At 43.2% G+C, this 20,468-nt stretch overlaps 1 protein-coding gene, 1 long non-coding RNA gene and 1 pseudogene across 4 annotated transcripts in view; 2 read left to right on the top strand and 1 right to left on the bottom strand.

Annotated features, from left to right (window-relative positions):
* ZNF286A (zinc finger protein 286A) overlaps window positions 1-3,322 on the bottom strand; it is a 31,385-nt gene extending 28,063 nt beyond the window's left edge. For both annotated transcript variants that reach the window (XM_045199179.3, XM_071219287.1), the window contains exons 1-2: window positions 2,675-3,322; window positions 1,672-1,760 (exon numbers count right to left, since the gene is read on the bottom strand). In XM_045199179.3, coding sequence (XP_045055114.1) covers window positions 1,672-1,760; window positions 2,675-2,708 — 123 coding nt within the window. In that variant the 5' untranslated portion in view covers window positions 2,709-3,322. The remainder of the gene's footprint in view (window positions 1-1,671; window positions 1,761-2,674) is intronic.
* A 168-nt stretch (window positions 3,323-3,490) lies between these two features.
* Window positions 3,491-17,497, top strand: LOC139440276 (uncharacterized). Of its 2 annotated transcripts, XR_011650365.1 has the most exons (4): window positions 3,491-3,838; window positions 9,819-9,917; window positions 13,141-15,469; window positions 16,204-17,496. It is a non-coding gene; the product is annotated as an uncharacterized lncRNA (long non-coding RNA). The 2 variants fall into 2 exon arrangements; XR_011650364.1 differs by having other exon boundaries at window positions 13,141-17,497.
* LOC112308890 (GTPase KRas pseudogene) lies at window positions 10,859-11,386 on the top strand (annotated as a pseudogene).
* Window positions 17,498-20,468: the final 2,971 nt, after the last annotated feature.

The following is a 20,468-nucleotide window of genomic DNA, read 5'->3' as shown; positions in this document are numbered from 1 at the left end:
CTGAATACAGTAGTGCGAGTTCAGCAAAAGCATACGGAAGAATATACATCAAACTGTTATCCTCAGGGAGAAGCAGGGGACTGAGTTTGGGGGGGAAGTAATATTTATCTTTCATATTTCATATTTATCTAAATATTTCATATTTATCTACATCTGTGCTGTTCACTTGGTTACAATAACCAAAAACTAAAACTTCAATATTTTTAAAAAGTCAACAAAAAGTAGTCCAGGCCAATCTAATAAAGTCGTCGTAATATTAGCATCACACCAAATCTAATGAAATGCAAAAAGGACAAAGAAAATTTTTTAAAATTTCCATAAAAGGTTTTAATTTACCCTGAGGCTCTAACAGTCTTGAATCAAAGTGTCTCTGGCACTTGTATTCTGCTGCCGTGCCTGGCCAGTGTAGTTCAGATAGTATTAATTCCATCTCTGACTCATGGGTGGTGTGTGCGTTTCTATGTGTGTATGTGCAGGTATGTTCCACAGGTCTGCCCAATTAGAGAAATACACTCAGATCTGGACAATAACCAGCCCAAGAATGGGCCTGATACCCATTAAAGACTTAATCCCTGGATTTTTGCTGGAATGACTGGGAGGGAAGCTGTCTTTTGTCTCTGATCTTCAATGTGGGAAGATGGAAGCCTAGATTCGATACGGGCCAGTGCTAGGAGAAAAACCTGCTTAAGAGGAAAACCCATAGAGAGAAAAGAAAAGGTCAGTGACATGGGGGAAATAGGTTTTAATGTTACTATTGAGAACTATTTCTAGTCAGACCTGGATGTTTCAGTTATGTTTGTCTATAAATACCTTTTTTTACTTACGTCAGTTTGAATTGAGCTTTTATCAGCTGCAACTTAAGCTTCTTGACTAATAAAGTCTTCAACACTAGTGTAATGTAGCTGAGAAACATGAAGACAAGCAAGTATAGAAGGGTCCTGAGAAGTCCCTTTTACAAATGGTACCGATGTTCAATGTGTACTTTTTATACTTGGGATCACAGTAGCAAAGAAAAAGGCTAATTCAGGAATCTTTGGGTTGTAGCATGCCACATACATCACGGAGAACCCTTTTCTCTTACCCAACTTCTTTTAATAAAAATTTCAAACATACAAATAGTTAAGTGAATAATATATTAACCACCCATATAGTACAACCAGAACTTAAATTAAAAAATTCTTAATATTTGCTCTTGTAGGACAGATTGGAAAGTCAGTTGCTTCAATTCTAAACTTCAGCATTCACCATCTTAAAGAGCTGGATTTTGACTCTTTAAATTAAGCCTCCCATAGGCTTTCCCTTTTAAGCACTCCTTTGAACTTTTGAGTATTTATTATTTTCATAATTCACTTCAGCATGAAAGGTGCTTTCTCAAAGTCTTACTTAACAGTCATGTGTATGTTGTTTCCCCTAGAGAAACATAAATTTTAAGATATGTCCCATTTTCTTTTAAAATAGTTTCCTAAGTCACCAAGCTCAGAAATCAGCATAATAGTCTAAAGAACTGCTCCTTACATGCCTGTTACAAATTTTCCAGTGAGTCCATTAGCCTCCTGAGTAGTCTTAGAATTAGAACTCAGCTCTCCAGATGGGCCCTGGCGGACATCAGAGAGAAGGGAGTGCATTTGTGCTCTGAGAAATAAGGTGGAATTTCAACAGACTCCCACTCACCTGGGATCTGGCTGTGAGGCGCAGAGCTGCCACTTCTCCCTTTTCTGTGCTCTTCTCTTGGGAAAAGGAAGAATCCTGGGAAGACAGAGCTAAGGGCAAGAAAGCAGTCATTATGAGATCTAAATCTATCTTGTGATTCAGATTTACAAGGTAAAAATCACTCCACCATACTAATGATGCTCCCTACAAACACTGCAACTTGAAGGAAGCCCAAATGGATCCTCAAGAATGTCCAGGAATGTTGCTACTTGGGGACTTAATTAAATTCACTGTTGTTATAATCACAACACCTACTCATAGGCAGTACTCTAACCTAGAAATTAGAATAAGTCAATTTATTTCCAAGCTTAATCTACATTAAATTAATATAAGAAAAGTAGGCTCAGTTCTCAAAAAACACCCTGTAAGCTTACTTAAAACGTAGATTACTGGATCCCACTTCTAAATATTATTAATTAAGTCTGAGGTGCAATCCAGAAATCTAATAAGCACCCAGGGGTAATTCTGACATGAGGTCACAGACCAAACTTCAAGAAAGACTAGGCTAGTCAGTTACTAACTTCTATGCCTGTTTTCTACTACGCAAAACTAAAGTACTTGCACTACTGAAATCATAAGATTATTGTGCCAAGTGAAATAACAGACGTGGGAAAATGGGTTTTTTTGGCCAACCAATAAGGTAAATTCTCAGCCTCACTGATAGTTTGACAAAAAGAACGTGTGAGGAACAGTAATTGAGTCGTTCCTCCTGCCTTAGAAGCTAACATTTCGCTCCCATTTTGGAGTGACTTTGAAGGATCACTGGGTACCCAGCTGCAGTGTAAAGGGGGATGCTCCCATACCAAGCTCTCCCTTCTCACTCAAGGAGCCCATCCATGTCCCAGCCAAAGAGACCGGCAGGGCTGTCTGCCAAGAGCCACCTCCCTGAGGCAACAATGATTCCTCTTCAGGAAGAAGAATTTCACCCTGCCACAACACGAGTCAACACTTTAGTAACTCTCACCTCTCTTCGGCATTTCGGCCAGATCTCTCTCCATGATCACCAATCCGCCTGGTTCTGAAGATTCTGATTTCCCTGCCCCCTCAGTTCAGACCTGTCTGGACAGGGGCCTCCCAGTCCTCCTTCTGCCTTCCCTCTGGGGGATCTGCGGAAAGGCTTGGATCAGGTTGGGTCCAGTTTCTTTCTCGGTCCTACGAGGGTGGCACCTGGAAGTCCGGGGACAGCATCCCTGAGACTGGATCCTCAGATGCCTGTTCCTGCCGCTTGGAGCTGTACCTGAGGGGACCGAGCTGCTGGGAGAGATGGTGCTGGGGCTGCCGCGGAGGTGCAAGGCGCGTAGAAAAATCCCGCCGGGTTCGGGGCTCTCCGCACAGCCCGCGACTGCCCCGCGCCCCGCCCTTCGTGCTCCGCAGGCACCGCGCTCGCACCCGAGTCCCAGGGAGGCGGCCCCCGCAGGAGGGATTCAGGCCGGAGGGGATGGGGCTCATGATCTGCCCTCGAGGCCCCTTTCACCAACACACACTCCAGCCCCGATTCGGCTCTGATCGATGCCCCGGGGCTACCACCGAAGCCAATCGGAGAAAAGCGGCCTCAGAAGGACCAACTCACCTCCCATCCAGGCTTGACAAAGGCTACGAACTTCTCCGGCTAGCTTGGAGTCGCGCATGCGTAAGAAGGAGGGGGCAAGTGTGGAGAGCCTCCCAAAGCCCTAGAACTACGATTCCCAGAAGTCTCTGGGAATTGCCAAACTCCGTTTCTCGGCAGGTGGGAGCACACGTGGCACAATTGGGGGATGCGATCTAGCAGCCCTCTCTTTCCTTCTCGCGAGAGTTTGTGCTTCGTCCTCCGTTTGAGATCCACAGCACCAGAGAGAGTGCTACCGTCGGAGACTTGGAGCGGGGTCGTTGCGAGTACCCGCGCTTCTCTGCACGTGGGGACTACAGACCAGTGCTCAGGGCTGCTGAGGAATTCAACCTAAATTCATCTAAATGTAAGATATATTAGAGGAGGCTGTGGCTTTTCTTTATTTTTAACCTCCCCAAACTCCTTTGCCTTCAAGTGAGGTGAAAGGTGTGTTTTTAGGAACCTCGGGGTTGTATACGCAAATCGATGTTAATGCCTCCGTCAATGGACTACTGTAACACTGCAAATTCACGTATGAAAAAGGTAAGTTGGAAAGATTCAACCAGTTTCAAAAAACTTGAGCAAAAGATTCTTTCAAGCAGGCATAACCGTTAATTGAAATTAAACAAAAGAGGTGGTTGTCCCAAAGGAGCATAGTTAGTCTCTCATCCTGTTAGTGGACAAACCTACCCACCTCAGACTCAAAGTGTTTCAACTGCTCTTCCTCTTCACAAACCTATTTTAAAAGCAAGAATGAGAATATCCTCAACTGTTCTCTGTTTCACTGTCTGTCTATCACCAAGCCCTATTTATTATTTCTCAAATGACTCCGATGTGTCCAGCTTCCTCTATTCTCATACTAGCATTATCTTATTTCTGGCCACCATCATTTCACTAACTGATTCTCTGACTCAAGTTTTCTTTCTCACCAATCTATTCTCCACACTTTCTGGCCAGTGGTCATTATCCAACAAGAATATAATGTTACTTTACTGCCTAAAACCCTGTAATTTCAAAAAATTTGGGTAAAGATGATTTTTAGTTCTCATGAGATGCCACCCCTTATCCAGCTCCCATTATGTGAGCCTCCTGGTATTCACACCCTTGTTTAATTTCACCCTGTGCTCCCATCCCATTGAGTGTGGGTAGGATCTTTGACTCATTTAAAAAAAAAAATTTTAAGTATTGATTTTAGAGGGGAAGGGGTTGGGGTAGAGAGAGAGCGAGCGAGAGAAACAGACAGACATGGATTTGTTTTTTTACCCAGTGTGATGCTCTGACTGAGCTACCCAGCCAGTGTGCATCTGGCACTCACTTCTAACAATAGAACACAGCAAAGGTGACATATTCTAGTATTTGTTTTGCTAGGAGACTTCTTGCTGGCTTTGATGAAGGAAGTGGTGACACTTGGGAGGCCCACATGGCAAGGAGCTGTGGGTGGGCTTCAGCAAACAGCCAGCAAAAGCCTAAACCCTGTCAACAACCCACATAGGATTGGAAGTGGATCATTCCTGCTAGAGCCTTCACATGAGAACCCAATCCTGGTTGACCTTGATAGCCAGCTTCAGTGGACCCAGTTAAGCTGTGCCCAGACCTTTGCTCACAGATACTGTGAGATAATAAATGTGTGCTTTTTTTCAGCCACTAAGTGTATAGTAGTAATTATGTAGAAAAAGATAACTAATACAGTATCCTAACTTAAGTTGCCACCTCCTTTCCCCAAACCGAACCTGGAGATCCTCTAAAAGGGCGAGGTTGTTGGATTGCAAAACTATTGAAAAATTCATTGGAAACTCTGGAACACATGGCTACAGTTTGTCCTAGGGTGTGTGTGTATGAGTGTGGTTTGTAAGAGAATGACAACCACAATGGAAGACTCCTAGATGCCACAAAGGGACTGTGGGGAAGCGCTATAGGGAGTGCGGGGTTGTTTTTTTTTAGCGTTTTGTTGTGTTACTTTCTGTTCATCCCTGCATTGCCTTAGGTACATCTTTCCCACTCTAGCAGCATTGCAGTGTAGCCTTAGAGCCTGGCTGGGAGAGGAGTAGATACTAATAGATAAAAGTGGACCCATTTCAAAGGGTTTTATTCACCTTTCTCCCACTCTGATACACGCATATGCACACATACCTGCAGTGAGTCTGATGGTCCCTGCAAAAAAGAGATAGTGATGGAGATGTTCCCTGAGGGGATAAAATCACCTGGTAGAAAGAGGATGGTAAAGGGGGTGGCATGCCAAATCTTAACACCATAGATTCTCTGCTTTGAAAACGAAAATCTCCCCAAGTCTCTCCTCCTCTCCCCACATACATACAAATGTTTCACCCAGAGCTGGTGCCCTTCCTGGTAAGTCAAAGGAAGGACAGGAAATACCTTGAAGTTTTTGGTTCCCTTCCCTCCACACATCACAGCTTATAACTTGGGTGTAGGGAATATGGGCTCACAAGGAAAAAAATATCAGAAGAATTCTACTGATATTAAATAAAAATAAACCGAACAATTTATAACAGGTGAATAATATGTATTATTTTTTATTTTCAGATTTTTTGATTGTTACTCTATTACAGTCATCCAAAATTTTCCCCCTTTGCCTTTCTCCATCCATCCCACCCCCTCCCTACTCCCACAGTCAATTCGCACACTGTTAAGTTGTCTTAAAAGAGAGAAAGGAGGACATAAGAGACATTAAGCAACAACTTATAAAAACACTGTATGAAAAATATAATGGTTGAAATAAATCATTTAATACTTCATTGAATAGCAGAATGTGTAAAACTGAATAGTGAATTTGAAAGCCAGACTATCAGTCAAAAACACTACTGTTTAATCAGATATCAGGAGGGAATTTGAAAAAGGTAAAAAATGTAAAAGGAATGTGAAGCAATATGGAGACATACTAGATATTAATATGACAGTCCTGGAATGAAATAAAGAATAAACAGGAGAAAATATTTTAGGAAACAATAACCAAGAATTATGGAGAAATAAAGAAAAGTTAAAGAACTTAGATTGAAAGTGCTCCTATAAAGTCAAACAGAAACGAAATGAAAAGACACCACAAATGATAAAATCCAACAATGTAAGTGTTGGTTCACAGTCTTGAGAGTTCCCTGGGTGAATTTGGAACCTGGCTCCCACCTATGGGTGGCAGTGAGAGACTGAAGACAGAGCAGAACAATCCAGATCAGTAGGTGGCAACTTTAATAAGGAAGGGAACTTACACACATGGCTTTTCTTGGTTGGCTGAGAGATGGGTAAATCTCTGCACATTTCCACTAGAATCTTAAAGGTTTATATAGAGTCCTTAACTGGGTTCAGTCACACATTCCGTTCAGATTGTCTCAATGAAACATTCTCAAGGCTGCATCCTTGAAATGGCTGCTAGTGTGGGAATGGTGGGCAGAAAACATACATTCTCAGGAGATGACAGGGGATGACTAGCCTCCAATTGCCTGGATCCAACTCACAGATCAACCAGCAGTCACAGGTAGGTGACTGCCTCCAAAAACAAATACAAGCCTTGGCCAGGTAGCTCAGTTGGTTGGAGCATTGCCCCGTGAACCAAAAGTTTGTGAGTTTGATTCCTGGTTGGGGAGCATACGGGAGGTAACTGATCGATGTCTCTCTCTCTCTCTCTTTCCATTCCTCTCTGTCTAAAATCAATAAACATATCCTCAGGTGGGGATTAAAAAATAATAAATAACAAAAAATTCTAAAACCTGTCAGAAGAAACATAGTTCAAAACTCAATCCCCAGTGTCAAAAACAATGCTTAGCATTTTGGGTGCCTCAGTAAATAAAAATTGAATAAATGAATCTGATTTGTCAATAGTAATACTGAGTACAAGAAGAAAATGTTATTTTCAAATTGTAAAACATAGAACTTTGAATCTAGAGCTTTATATTTTACGTAAGTAGCTTATAAATGAGGCAAAATAGTCTTGTGCATGCTTACAAAATACTTTTAGAAGTCCTTTGGAGGAATAATCAGAATGATGCTTCAAGATATAAAGAAATAAGGGTAAGAAATAATCTAGTAAAGAGTTTATGATCTTAATAATAAGGAGCAGAGGTAGAGAGACAGGGTAACATCAGTTGCATGTACATAAATCCAACTTAAAACTTAAAACTTGAAATCCAACTAAAAACTTAATGATGCCTTTGGGGATGCCAGTGGGAAGTAGTAATGAGACAGTGAGCATGGCTAAGTTGTCTTTATCAGAGGGAGGATGTACGTATTCACAAGTTTAGTAGATGGATGGGGGAGGCAGGGAGAAAACATAGGTGTGTCTTTTAATAAGTTAGGTACGAGTATCATGAGAATAAACATAGGGTGTATAACATTCAAACCAGAAGAAAAGACCTAATTATTCAGTGGAAACCCAGACAACAGGAAAACAAGAAACAACAAGAAAAATGCAGGAAGAAGAAAGAATGGTAAAGGGAAAACAGACTAAGACCTGTTATATCATTTATCACAATAAATGTCAAGCCCACACATCAAAGTCAGACAATCTCTAAATGAATTACAAACAAACAAACCAAACCAATCCAAACAAAATCGCTGGACGCAGCAACACGTTCTTTACAAAGATACATCGTTAACCAAACAACACAGGTGACACTAAAAGACATACCAGATGAATATGCACTAAAAGAATGACCAGATAACAATGTTTTATTAATAAAATTAGATTCAGGATAAAAATGTCATAACAGACAGAAGACGTATTTTATAAACTTGTAAAACTCATGAGAAGTACAGTCTCTTGCGTCTGGCCATATTGCTGCTCTTACATTGTTCTGCCTTCCTGATGCTCCATGATTATTCCATCCATCATCATTTCTTTTTTTGTTGAAAGAGCATTTCAGCTATTCTTTATGGGTAGGTCTGCTAAGCGACAAATTCTTTTAGTTTCCATTCACTTGAAAATGTCTGTGTTTCCTCTTCATACATGAAGGATAGTTTCACTGGATATTCAATTCATGGTTGACAGAGTCTTTCCTTGAAATCAAATTGAAATCACTTGAAAACAGGCTATTTCCTTCTGGGCTTGAAATACCACACACAGTGTTTACAATACTAGTGGCTCCATTCCTTAGGCTACACTTTGCATCTCCTTGACTAATCTTATAATGGGCACTTTCTTCATTACTTCTCAAGTCCTTCACCTTTTTCATCCATTTCCCCACCCCCAACCCCAATCTGGTAATCATGAATTAGTTCTCTGTGTCAATGAATTTGTTTCTGTTCTCCTTGTGCATTTATTTTCTATTTTACCTTCTACATGTAAGTGACCCATATGGTGCTTGCTTTTCTCTGTCTGACTTATGTCACTTAGCATAATACTCTTTAGGTCCATCTGTCCACCTTGTTGTGAATGGCAAGGTTTCATTCGTTTTTCTGGTGGAGTAATATTCCCTTGTAAATATGGACCATGATTCCTTTTATTTATTTGTGTATTAATGGAAGCTCGGGTTTTGAATGGAGCATTTCACCCATTTACATGGGAAGAAATTATTGACAGGTAACAAGCTGGGTGGGGGAGGGTGAAGAAGAAAACAGTGGCTTCTGCCCGCACTTCTCTCTCGGAGAAGGCTGCTCCTCCTGCCTGTGCTGTGAAGCCTGACAATGCAGGTCCTCTGTTTAAGTTGCTGGCGTTCAAGCTCTTGATCCAGTGCTGGAGCTCAGAGCAAGTGAGTGTCAGTGAGTAATCTGTGCACTGGCCCCTTAAGGGGAGCACCTGGGACTCCAGCAAACAGCCCTCCCTTTCACTCAGCTGCAGTCCCTGCCTGTTTTCACAGCCAGAAAGCATGGGGAGTGCTCTCTCTGTCACTGGGACCCTGTGCTGAGGGTGTCCAGACGGGCTGGGGCCTCTCCTTGCTCTTCTATTGGAAACCTCTGCAGCCCAGATACTAACCTTCCCCACCATTTCTTAACTGCCACACTGAGTGTGGGGCCTGCCCCTTCCCTCTTCTCCAAACCTCCTACTAGGATCATTGCAGCTTCATTTGAATATCCTTAGTCATAGGACTTCTGTTGAGCCAGTCTTCAGGCTGTCCTCCAGGGGCGTTGTTCTGCAGTTTAGCTGTGATTTTGATGCAGTACTGGGGGTGGTAAGCACAGCATTGACCTACTCTGCCATCTTGAGGAAAATTTCTTCCTTGCAATGTTTTTGTGAAAACCTTACAGTGTTTGTCCTGTAGCTTTGTTTTGGAATTTGCTGACTGCATCACGTGTTATTTTGTAACTGGGGGGAACATCTCCCCAGAAATGGCGAAGGGTGAAGATGCATGGAAGATGGCGCATGTGTGTCACCCCGGGCGCCAGGATGCCACTCGCATAACACACGAAAAAAGGGGCACGCTACTCTGGTGACAAAAGCCAGGCAGGTGATTAAATGGGAGGAACATACCCTCCCATCCACTTCTGCCATGGTGGAGATTCTGAGGAGATCCTTTCAAAGGAGAGCACGCAGAAATACCACTCACTCTCTCTCTCTGATTCTCTCCCCTCTGGACAGACACAGACTGGAGTTCCTGGGCCCAGAGCTTGTGTCCTGGATACCTGGGGATGTTACTGGAGCACTTCCTTGATCACCCCAGGGCAGGCCTGGAGCACAGTGAGCTTGGGATAGGAGGGTGGGGTGGGGTGGGGTGGGGAGGCTCAGGGCCTTGCCTTAGGCTCTGGCTGACAAGCTTTGAGACCCTCCCCAAGGCGGGAAATCACTTGGCTGCAGCCTGCCCACAGACTGCCCACAGCCCAGATGCACGGGCCAGCAAGTCTGTGCCCCTTCCCAGCTGTGAAGCTGTGGTAGCTGTTGTCTGTCTGTAGCCCATGCCAGTGCCAGCCAGTTGGCTCCAGCCACAGTGTAGCTGGGGAGGATCAGGCCCCATGCCCCTCCCTGAGCTCTTCAGGCCTGACCAGGAACACTGCCAGTGCTGGGAGCAAGGCCAGTAAGAAGGGGATCTCGGGGTGGGGTGAGGAGATTAGCATGGATAGGTCTGGGGAAGTGGTTGGCGACAAGTCCTGCACCCGTTCCCCGCTGGCAAAGCTGTGGGAAAAGCTGCGATGGCCACTAGCCAGCAGCCTGCTCATTCCTCCAGTCGCTTTGGGGGTGGGGTGGGCATCAAGTAATCTACTGTATATATATAAACAAAAATTACATTTTCCTTTTCACCGGAATCTATCTGTAGAGTTATTGCCTATGGGTGGCAGGCAAGGGGACCTCACTGGTTGTTTGGTTATGGCAGTGGCGCCCAATGTAGATCCCTAGCTGCTTGTGGCAGGTCAAATCCCACCCCTGCCACAAGGGAGTGGGGCTGTGGGGCTTCCAGTTGTTGGGAGTTCCTGTGCACACCTACTGGGGCATCTGCGCTTTAAACACACCTGGTGGTGAAAATGAAACTAGTCTGGGAAGGGAATGGACTCTGGAAAGGAGGAAGGATCAGCTGAGTTTTAGGGCTGTGAACTGGGATCTGGGTGAGGATTGGCCAAATTCTGGAGAGGCACTGAAGGCACTGGCAGGGGTTAGAGCCTCAGCAGCTCCCAGACCTGCTGAAAATGCCTGAATATAAACTTGTGGTAGTTGGAGCTGGTGGCTTAGGCAAGAGTGCCTTGATGATACAGCTAATTCAGAATTGCTTTGTGGATGAATATGATCCTACAATGCGGATTCCTGAAGGAAACAAGTAATAACAGAGAGTAACTGTTTCTTGGATATTCTCGACACAGCAAGTCAAGAGGAGCTCAGTGACAGGAGGGACCAGTACATGCACGAGTCCCTTTCCTTGTGTGTTTGCCTGAAATAATACTAAATCATTTGAAGATATTCACTGTTATTGAGAAGTGAAAAGAGTTAAAGACTCTGAAGATGTACTCATGGCCATGGTTGGAAATAAATGTGATCTGCCTCCTAAAACAGAAGACACAAAACAGGCTCTGGACTTAGGAAGAGTTTACAGGATTCCTTTTATTGAAACATTGCAAAGACAAGATAGGGTATTGACAATGCTTTCTATACATTAGGAAATTCAGAAACATGAAGAAGAGATGAGCAAAGATAGTAAAAAAAAAAAATCAAAGACATAGTATATGATTATGTAAATACAATTTGTACATTTTTAAAAGGTATGCTTAAGTAAAAGTGGTAATTTTTTGTATATTACATTAAATTATTAGTATTTGTTTTAGCATTACCTAATTTTCTTTCTGCACCACCCAACCTGCTAGCTTTTATTTTGAATGTGTATTTTAAAATGACAGTGGAAGATTTTTTTTCCTTTAAGTGCCAGTATCCTCTGAATTTTGGTTTTTGAACTAACAATGACTGTGGGGGGAAAAAGAAAAGAAAAGAAACTGAATACCTGAGATTTCTTTCTTGGGGTTTTTGGTGCATGCCTTTGATTACTTCCTTACTTGAATCTGAGAAACAGAAATATAATGTCTCATGTTTATTGGTTGTTCCTATACTATTTTAAAATTGTAAACAAATTTAAATGTTTTGCAGCAAAAAAAAGAGTCAAGTAAGTTTATGTAAGGGAGTGTTATTATTTCCAGTCGGTGTTCTGTGTTGGTCCCCGAACCATGCATAACTTTGCATTTAGACATATGTTTGTTTTAAGCGTCCACTTCTGGATCATTTTAAATGGGCCATAAACTGGCAACACCAGTGATCATGCTCTTTGGTCATGCTCTTTTCTGGGGGAAACTTCAAAATATGTGTTATAACTTGGCTGTAAATACCCTTCTGGCTATATTTGCTATGGAAATCAAATACTGTTTTGTAAATATGCTTCCCTGCGGGAATGGTGTTCCAGTGGACTATCTAGTTTACTTACAAACTTTGAAAGTTAGCCATTTGAATTGAGGTTTCTCCACCTTTGGAACTGCTGAAGAATATAGATACAGGTCAGGTCAGAGTCACTTTCCATGGTAAATCGAGTGAAGGAGGAGCCCAAACTTGAAAGAGAGAGAATTCTTTTCTGTGACTTGGACTGAACACAAGGAGAAATCATACAGGATTTTTAAAATACTGTGATTTGTGATTACTATGAGAATAAGTTATTGCAACGATAGTGGTTTTCTTATTTTTGTAGGATGGCAGAAAATATGTGTCATTATATTTTTCTAATAACCTTTTGCATCATGTGTAACTCTCCAGTGAACCTGACTGGATGCCATGGCTTTGAACTTTAGACACACTGGGTGTTTTCTCTACTGAGTGGATTATGGTCCTAAGTTATGTCAGAGTAATAATAGAACTATCCCATCCCTCAAATTACTAAAGTCACAGTGAAGTAACATTCATAAAAACCTTGACTTACTGAATAATACTTTTCTTTGTCTAATATTAGAACATTGTTACACAAAGGCATAGACTGAATTTTCTGATAGTCTTTTATAGGAAAAAGAACCATTAATGGTTCATCGTTTGCCTTGATGTCATTGTTACTGTTCTCTCTCCAAGGCCTACTATAATAGTTGCCATCTAGTATGGATTTGATGCGTAGTGAATAATTTTGCTATATTGGTATATTGTTATCAGTTATTGGTAGAATCCATTTGTGAATGATTCACACAACAAAGAATACCCTGGCAAAAATATGTCAGGAAATGCATTTGAAATGGGACCAGGCACTTCCCATTGCTTTGCTCCAGATTAGGGTAACACCCAGAAGTGGGCTTAAGTTAAGCCCTTTTGAAATACTTTATGAGAGACCCTTCCAAATCTCGGTTCTGGGAATGCCTCCCTGCCCAGATTTGGAGCATGGGTGGAAAATTAAGCAATATGCACAACATTTACGGCAAACACTAACCATTTTGCACAAATTTGCTCATTGTAGGTCCACCTACCATCTGATGAGCCCTTACACCCATTCCAACTGGGGGACTGAGTCTTACTAAAGACTTGGAAGACTCAAGGACTTGAACGGCAGTTCACCGAGCAATGGACTGGCCCCTATGATGCCCTACTGACAACTCTTTCTTCTCTGCAGCTCATGGGAATTAAGCCTTGGATCCACCACACACAAATAAAATGGGCACCTCCTGAGGAGAATTTGAACCCTGCTGCTGTAGTTGATGCTCTAAAGGAAAGCTGGACCTGTACTAGAAAGAGATACGAAATTTCTATTTTGGAAGAAGAGAGCAGGCCCAAATGCAGAGTGAAAAATGTTCCTTTCCTTTATTAACATGTTTGCAGATTTAAGGACTTATAGCTGCCAGATACTGAGTTTGAGGGTGGTCTGTTCCATCGTTAAAAAGGACAAGGATTGAAAGTGAGTTATGAAAAATTGTGGCTTACGGTCAAGATGGCAACATAGGCAGACATGGCTCACCTCTTCACACACATCAAAATTACAGCTAAGAGATAGAACAACCATTGCTCAGGAATGTCAGAAATCAAGTTAATGGAAGTCTGACAACTACAGAATTGAAGAAACCACATCCATTCACACTGGTAGGAGGGGAGTGGACATGGAATGGGCTGGCCCCACACCCACATGGACAAAAATTCAGGAGGGATATCTAGGGAGCGAAGAGTCCCAGACCCACATCAGGATCCCCAGCCCAGGATTCCAGTGCCAGGAAGATAAGTCACCACAAGCTGTGAAAAACAGTGGGGATTGAGTTGGTGGAGAAAGCTGCTGAAGCCCTAAGCAGTTCTTGGGGAACCCACACACGGATTTACCTACTCAGGCTCGCTCCGTCTGAACTCCAGCACCAGGGAAGAGACTGAAGTGTCTGGCATTGGGGCCAGCAGAGGCCATTGTCCCTTTGCTGAGCCCTCCCCTCTCCCACAGAGCTGGTAGGCTGGAGCCATATCTAAGACTCTATCAACATGGCTAACCCTGTGTTATCTACATTGGAGATCAACAGAAGCTCTACCTCACCCAATTTACAAGCCCACCCAAGCTGCTTTTCCAAAAGAATGGCTGGTGTTAGCTCCTAAATCCTATCAAACAAGCAACAGCTGGCTTCAGTGAGCCCTAGCAGCAGGCAGATTAGTGTCACAGCTTGGCTTCACCTGGGAATCTCCAAGCTCAGCACAAGTAGCAGCTATCTCATGTTGCTTTACAGCTCAGGCAGGGTGCCCTGGACAAAACACAGGTGGGGGCTGACCTTGGCCTGCACCACCTGGGAAGCCCAAGGGCCAGTGTACCCAGTGGGCAGCTACAGACCACATCAGAGCACCACCACCCTGCCCCTACACAGCTGATCCTCCACAGAGGGTAGAGGTTGGTGGCCAGTGGTCACAGTCAGTCCTTGCAGCTGACTGGCCTGGGTAAATCCCTCCTGTTGATCTGCCAACAGCAACCAAGGCTCAAATACAAGAGGAAGGTGTATTTAGCCAACACAAAGGGTGCACCTTGAGTACCCAGCTTGGGTGATAGGGGAAGCTGTGCTATGGGACCCTACAGGATACCTACTACATTAAGGCACACTACCAAGACAGGGAGTCAAAGAAGCTCTACCTAATACATAGAAACAAACACAGACAGGCTGCCAAATGAGGAGATGAAGAAACATGGCCCAAATGAAAGAACAGATCAAAACTCCAGAAAAAGAGCTAAATGAGATGGAAATAAGCAATCTATCAGATGCACTGTTCAAAACAGTGGTTATAAGAATGCTCAAGGAACTTAGTAAGGACCTCAGCAGCATAAAAAAGACCGTGTCAGAAACGAAGGATACACTAATTGAAATAAAGAACAATTTACAGGGAAACAACAGTATGGATGAAGCCAAGAATCAAATCAATGATTTAGAACATAAGGAAGCAAAAAAACAATCACATAGAACAATAAGAAGAAAAAAGAATCTAAACAAACAAAAATGACGTAGTATCAACAGCCTCCGGGACAACTTCAGGAGGTCCAACATTTGCCTCATAGGGGTGCCCGAAGGAGAAGAGAAAGAGCAAGGAATTGGAAATTTATCTGAAAAAAATAGAGAAAGAAAACTTCCCTAATTTGGTGAAAGAAGTAGACATACAAGTCCAGGAAGCACAGATTTCCAATTATGATGGATGCAAAGAGGCCCACTCAAAGACACATCATAATTAAAGTGCCAAAGTTTAAAGATAAAAAGAGACTTGAAATTAGCAAGAGAAAAGGTTAGTTACCAGAAGGTTGCCAGATGGGAGTGGAGAAGGGGAGGATGGTTGAAGGGGTAAGGGGATTCAGAAGTGCAAATAGGTAGTCACAGAATAGTCATGGGGATGTAAAGTACAGCAGAGGAAATGGAGTAGCCAGAGAACTTGGGCGTAATGACCCATGGATGTGAACAATGGTGGGGGGATTGTCTGAGGGAGTAAGGGTTGCTAGGTGGAGGGGAGCAAGGGGGAAAAATCAGGACGGCTGTATTACAGTAATCAATAAATTATGATTAAAAAATTTAAAAAAGAAAAGTCCATTTAAAAAAAAGAAAATGAGTTATGGTTATCCCCAGGTGAGTAAGAAGGTCTGTGAAGGTGGTAGAGGCCACAGAAGGGTGTGGAATATTTCTTTTTGAAAGGAAAGAAACCTCAGTGATTGGGTTGAGTTATTCTTTGCCTTAGGTTTTGTTTTGTTTCTCACTTTTTTATCATTTGGGGACTTGGGGACTTTAACTGTTTTGTTTACACTGGGAATCCTGTATCTCTGCCATTTGGGGCTTTGTGCCACTTGAGACCTAGGAAAGGTTGTCTGGTGCCAGTTAGAGCCAGCTGGGGTGAGGGAATGTCTATGCCATTAGGGCTTCATGCTATTTGGGACCTGAGAAAGATCATCTGTGTGATCAGTTAGTGGGACCAATTGGTGGGAGACAAGATTCTAAGGCTAGTTTTTATCCCCTCTTATTTTTTTATGTTTTACTTTTGGAATTCTGTTCTCTTTTTTTTGATATTATTTTGTTTCTGTTTTTAGGAGAAATGGACATTTCCCAGGAAGAATTAAAATTTCACACCAAGTCATAAAGTAATGAAAGATTTAAGGCACGGAAATGCAATTTTGGTGGATATTAGAAGGACAAGGATTTTCCTTTTTGCTTTGTATTTTTTTCTCCCTACCTGAACCCTGTAGAATTTGGCATTCTTAATGAGTAAGGATATAAAATTTATTTTGCATGAAATAAGACTGGTTTCAAATTATCGTTTTAATAACTAAGACTTTGACTGGGGAAGATGGTGGTGAGGTAGGTGGGAGCCGACTCCAGTTCTCCCTGTGCCCAGCTGGAACACCTAGCTGATCTTCTGAGGAACAGAGTGAACAGCCAAGGGAATCCTAGCTTATATGAAATTTGGAGGCCAAAAATTGTAGAGGACATTGAAAAATAGATGGTAAGGAGATTGGGCTGGGATGCTAAGGTTCCTAGGATCCGTGCAGGAACCAAGGCTGCTGTGGCCCCTAGCCCAGCACCTGCCACAGGATACTTGGAAGAGAGTTAGATCATCAGCTCCCTCCCCTACCAAAGCAGGGAGGGCATCCTGGCACCAGGAGGGACCTGGATGCTTGAAGTCACTGGGGGGAATAAAGATGAAGTGGGAGAGACACAGAGGTGGTATACACCCGCTGGGGCTGTGGAAGCCGGCTAGGTCATTACCAGAGAAATCGGGGAGCCGGGAGCCGGGTGAGAAAGGAGAAGAGTTGGGCTGTGTTGGACCCTGACCTGGATAGTCTCTGGTCTGGTTAGAAAGTTGGGACTGTATGAAAAGCTGGATGCTTGTTAAGAATGGCGGGCTTAAACAAGAGGCTTTTACTCAAAAAAAGAAAGGCTCTCAGCCACTTTTTAAGGAACTATCACACAGTGGCTGGCTCGCACTGCTCCACCCAGCACCTAATTTGAGCCGCTTGACTGGAGGCTGCTTCAAGCTGCTCTCCCAGTGGCTGACTGGCACCACTTACCTGGGAGTGGGCTCCAGCCATGGTAGGCTCACAAAGAGCAAGGAGCAGGTGCAACACATGGACCTTGGCACAATTGGTGGATTAAAGGCACTAGCCTGGTGCAGATGGACAGTGGGGGCCTGGCAGCTCACAGAGGACCTGGGCTGGAGGCTGGGCAACTGTGAATATTGCAGCCCAGACCTGGCCCCCATCCTCACAAAACCACAGGAAGGGAGAAAAGAGAAGTCCAGCCCCCCTCTTCCAGTGGCATCCAGGAAGACCAGCAGAACTTGCTCAGTGGGTTTAAAGTCAGCAAGAGGCTTTTTTTTTTTTTTTTCTTTCCCCAAGTGAGACAATAAGACCTGGAGCTCTGAAAGGTCCAGAGGCAGATCCAAAGAGGAAGCACAGGGCTAACCCCAACAACTGAGAAACTCAGGTAAATTTCACTTTGCAATCCCATGGAACTGACATTTTATTGTTTATTTGTATTTTTTCATTATATTTACTTCTTTTATTAGTATTTATTTATCTTCTTTCTGTTTATTTTCTTCATTTTATTTCTCTGCTTAATTGCACTGTTTGACTGGTTTTCCTTATTCTGTCTTTCATATTGTATTCTAATTTTCTTTCTTTCACTTTACTTGTGTTCCAATAACACTACTCTTGATTGTGTACTTTCTACTCTTGTTATACAAATCACATATTTCTTGTCATATTATTATTGTTCCAGTACTATTGTAAATAATTGTTGTTCCATACAATTGTGCATACTACACAGCAACCCTCCAGGATCTTAGCCCACTTCACTCTATTCCTGAGCTTTATTATGTTGTGGTTAACTATTCTCTCGCACACTACGCCTACTTTCTATCCTTTACTCTCACTATATCTCATCATCTAACCTTGCACAAACGCTCTGTTTTCTGGATTCAGCTCACAATCCTCCTCCCATCTAACAAGAGTCTTATCTCTCTTTCACCTTTTATAAAAAGCAGCTAGTTGGGAGAACTATCGTGGTTAATGCTTTACTTATCCAAAGGACCTCCTGTCTCTTCTCTACTTGTTTGTACTTTAAATCCCCTAGAATACTCTCCTGCTGTCTTAATCCATTTTACCTATCCCCTGCCACTGATCACATACAAGATTAGGTGGGAGCTGTGAATATCAGTATACCTGCTGGGGGAGAGAACCCACCAACAAAGGAACCACCAAAAGGTAAAAACCCAAGTACAACAAGAGAGCCCACACAAACAGAAGAAAGGGCAAACCTAGAGCATCCAGACAAGGAGATCAAAGAGACCATACCACTGAGTCCCATAGAATTCCTACCATAGAAGTTCACCCTACAAAGATAGCTAGCAAAGTGGAATTTCAGGAAGCACAGAAACAAAAAGAGTTACCTAAAATGGGGACAGAAAAAAAAGAACCTGCAATCAAAAAGAATGGACGACTCCCCACTAAAAGACCTAAATGAAACGAAGGTGAGCAAACTATCAGATATAGAATTCAAAATAATGGTTCTAAGGATGCTTAAGGAACTCACAACTACAAGGAACTGATTGAAAACCACAACAATATGAAAAAGGAAATAGAAACTTTAAACAAAAACCAGGAAGGAATAAAAAATAAAATTTTGGAAATAAAAAACACACTAGAAGGAATTACAACCAGGCTGGATGAAGCAGAGGAACGAATTAGTGAACTGGAAGACAAGGTGGAAAGAAACAACCAGGTAGAGCAGCTGCACAAAAAGAGACTCAAAAGCAACAGGAACCAAGATGGCGGCGTAGGTAGACACACTGCGCCTCCTCGCACAACCAAAACTGACAGAAAATCGAACGGCAAGGGGGTCCCACACCAAGGAAATACAAAATAAACATTCATCCAGACCGGTAGGAGGGGCGGAGACGGGCACCGGGGTGGAGAGGACTCACGTGGCCGTGGCGGGACTGAGACTGGTGGAGTGTGGGACGAACGGGGCAGGCAGTCCTAGCACTAGCAGACCCTGCAACCCTACATTTGTGCAGATAAACCGAGAGGGCCGGACTCGGAGTGGCAGAGAGCGGGGCAGGCAGAGCAGTGGGTAGCACCCCGGGGCCCCACATTCGCACACAGATAAACTGGGCGAGTGGCGGGGAGCGAAGCAGACTGCACAACCCAGGGCTCCAGCTCTGGGAAATAAAGCCACAAACCTCTGATTGAAAGTGCCCCTGGGGGTTGGGGCGGCAGCAGGAGAGACTCCCAGCCTCACAGGAGAGGTTGTTGGAGAGACCCACGGGTACCTGGAGTGTGCACAAGCCCACCCACTCGGGAACCAGCACCAGAGGGGCCCAATTTGATTGTGGGTAGTGGAGGGAGTGACTGAAAATCCAGCAGAGAGTGGAGCAAGCACCATTGCTCCCTCTCGGCCCCTCTCCCACATACAGCATCACAGCGCAGCAACCAGCGTTACCCCACCCTGGTGAACACCTAAGGCTCTGCCTCTTTAAGTAACAGACACGCCAAGACAAAAAAAAAAAAAAAAAAAAAAAAAAAAAAGAGGCCCAAATGACAGAACACTTCGAAGCTCCAGAAAAAATACAACTAAGCGATGAAGAGATAGCCAACCTATCGGATGCACAGTTCAAAACACTGGTTATCAAGACGCTCACAGAACTGGTTGAATTTGGTCAAAAACTAGATGAAAAAATGAAGCCTATGCCAAGAGAAACAAAGGAAAATGTACAGGGAACCAATAGTGATGTAAAGGAAACTGGGACTCAAATCAATGGTCTGGACCAGAAGGAAGAAAGAAACATGCAACCAGAACAGAATGAAGAAACAAGAATTCAAAAAAATGAGGAGAGGCTTAGGAACCTCCAGGACATCTTGAAACATTCCAACATCCGAATTATATGGGTGCCAGAAGGAGAAGAGGAAGAACAAAAAATTGAAAACTTATTTGAACAAATAATGAAGGAGAACTTCCCTGATCTGGCAAAGGAAATAGACTTCCGGGAAGTCCAGGAAGCTCAGAGAGTCCCAAAGAAGCTGGGCCCAAGGAGGAACACAACAAGGCACATCATAATTACATTACCCAAGATTAAACGCAAGGACCTACATCCAAGATTACTGTATCCAGCAAAGCTATCATTTAGAATGGAAGGGCAGATAAAGTGCTTCTCAGATAAGGTCAAGTTAAAGGAGTTCATCATCACCAAGCCCTTATTATATGAAATGTTAAAGGGATTTACCTAAGAAAAAGAAGATAAAAAATAGGAACAGTAAAAATGACAGCAAACTCACAGTTATTAACGACCACACATAAA

This window comes from Desmodus rotundus, chromosome 9 (genome assembly GCF_022682495.2).
Source record: "Desmodus rotundus isolate HL8 chromosome 9, HLdesRot8A.1, whole genome shotgun sequence".
Classification (NCBI taxonomy): Eukaryota; Metazoa; Chordata; class Mammalia; order Chiroptera; family Phyllostomidae; genus Desmodus; species Desmodus rotundus.
Note: the sequence above shows the minus strand (reverse complement) of the source record. Positions and strands in the feature narration are given on the sequence as shown.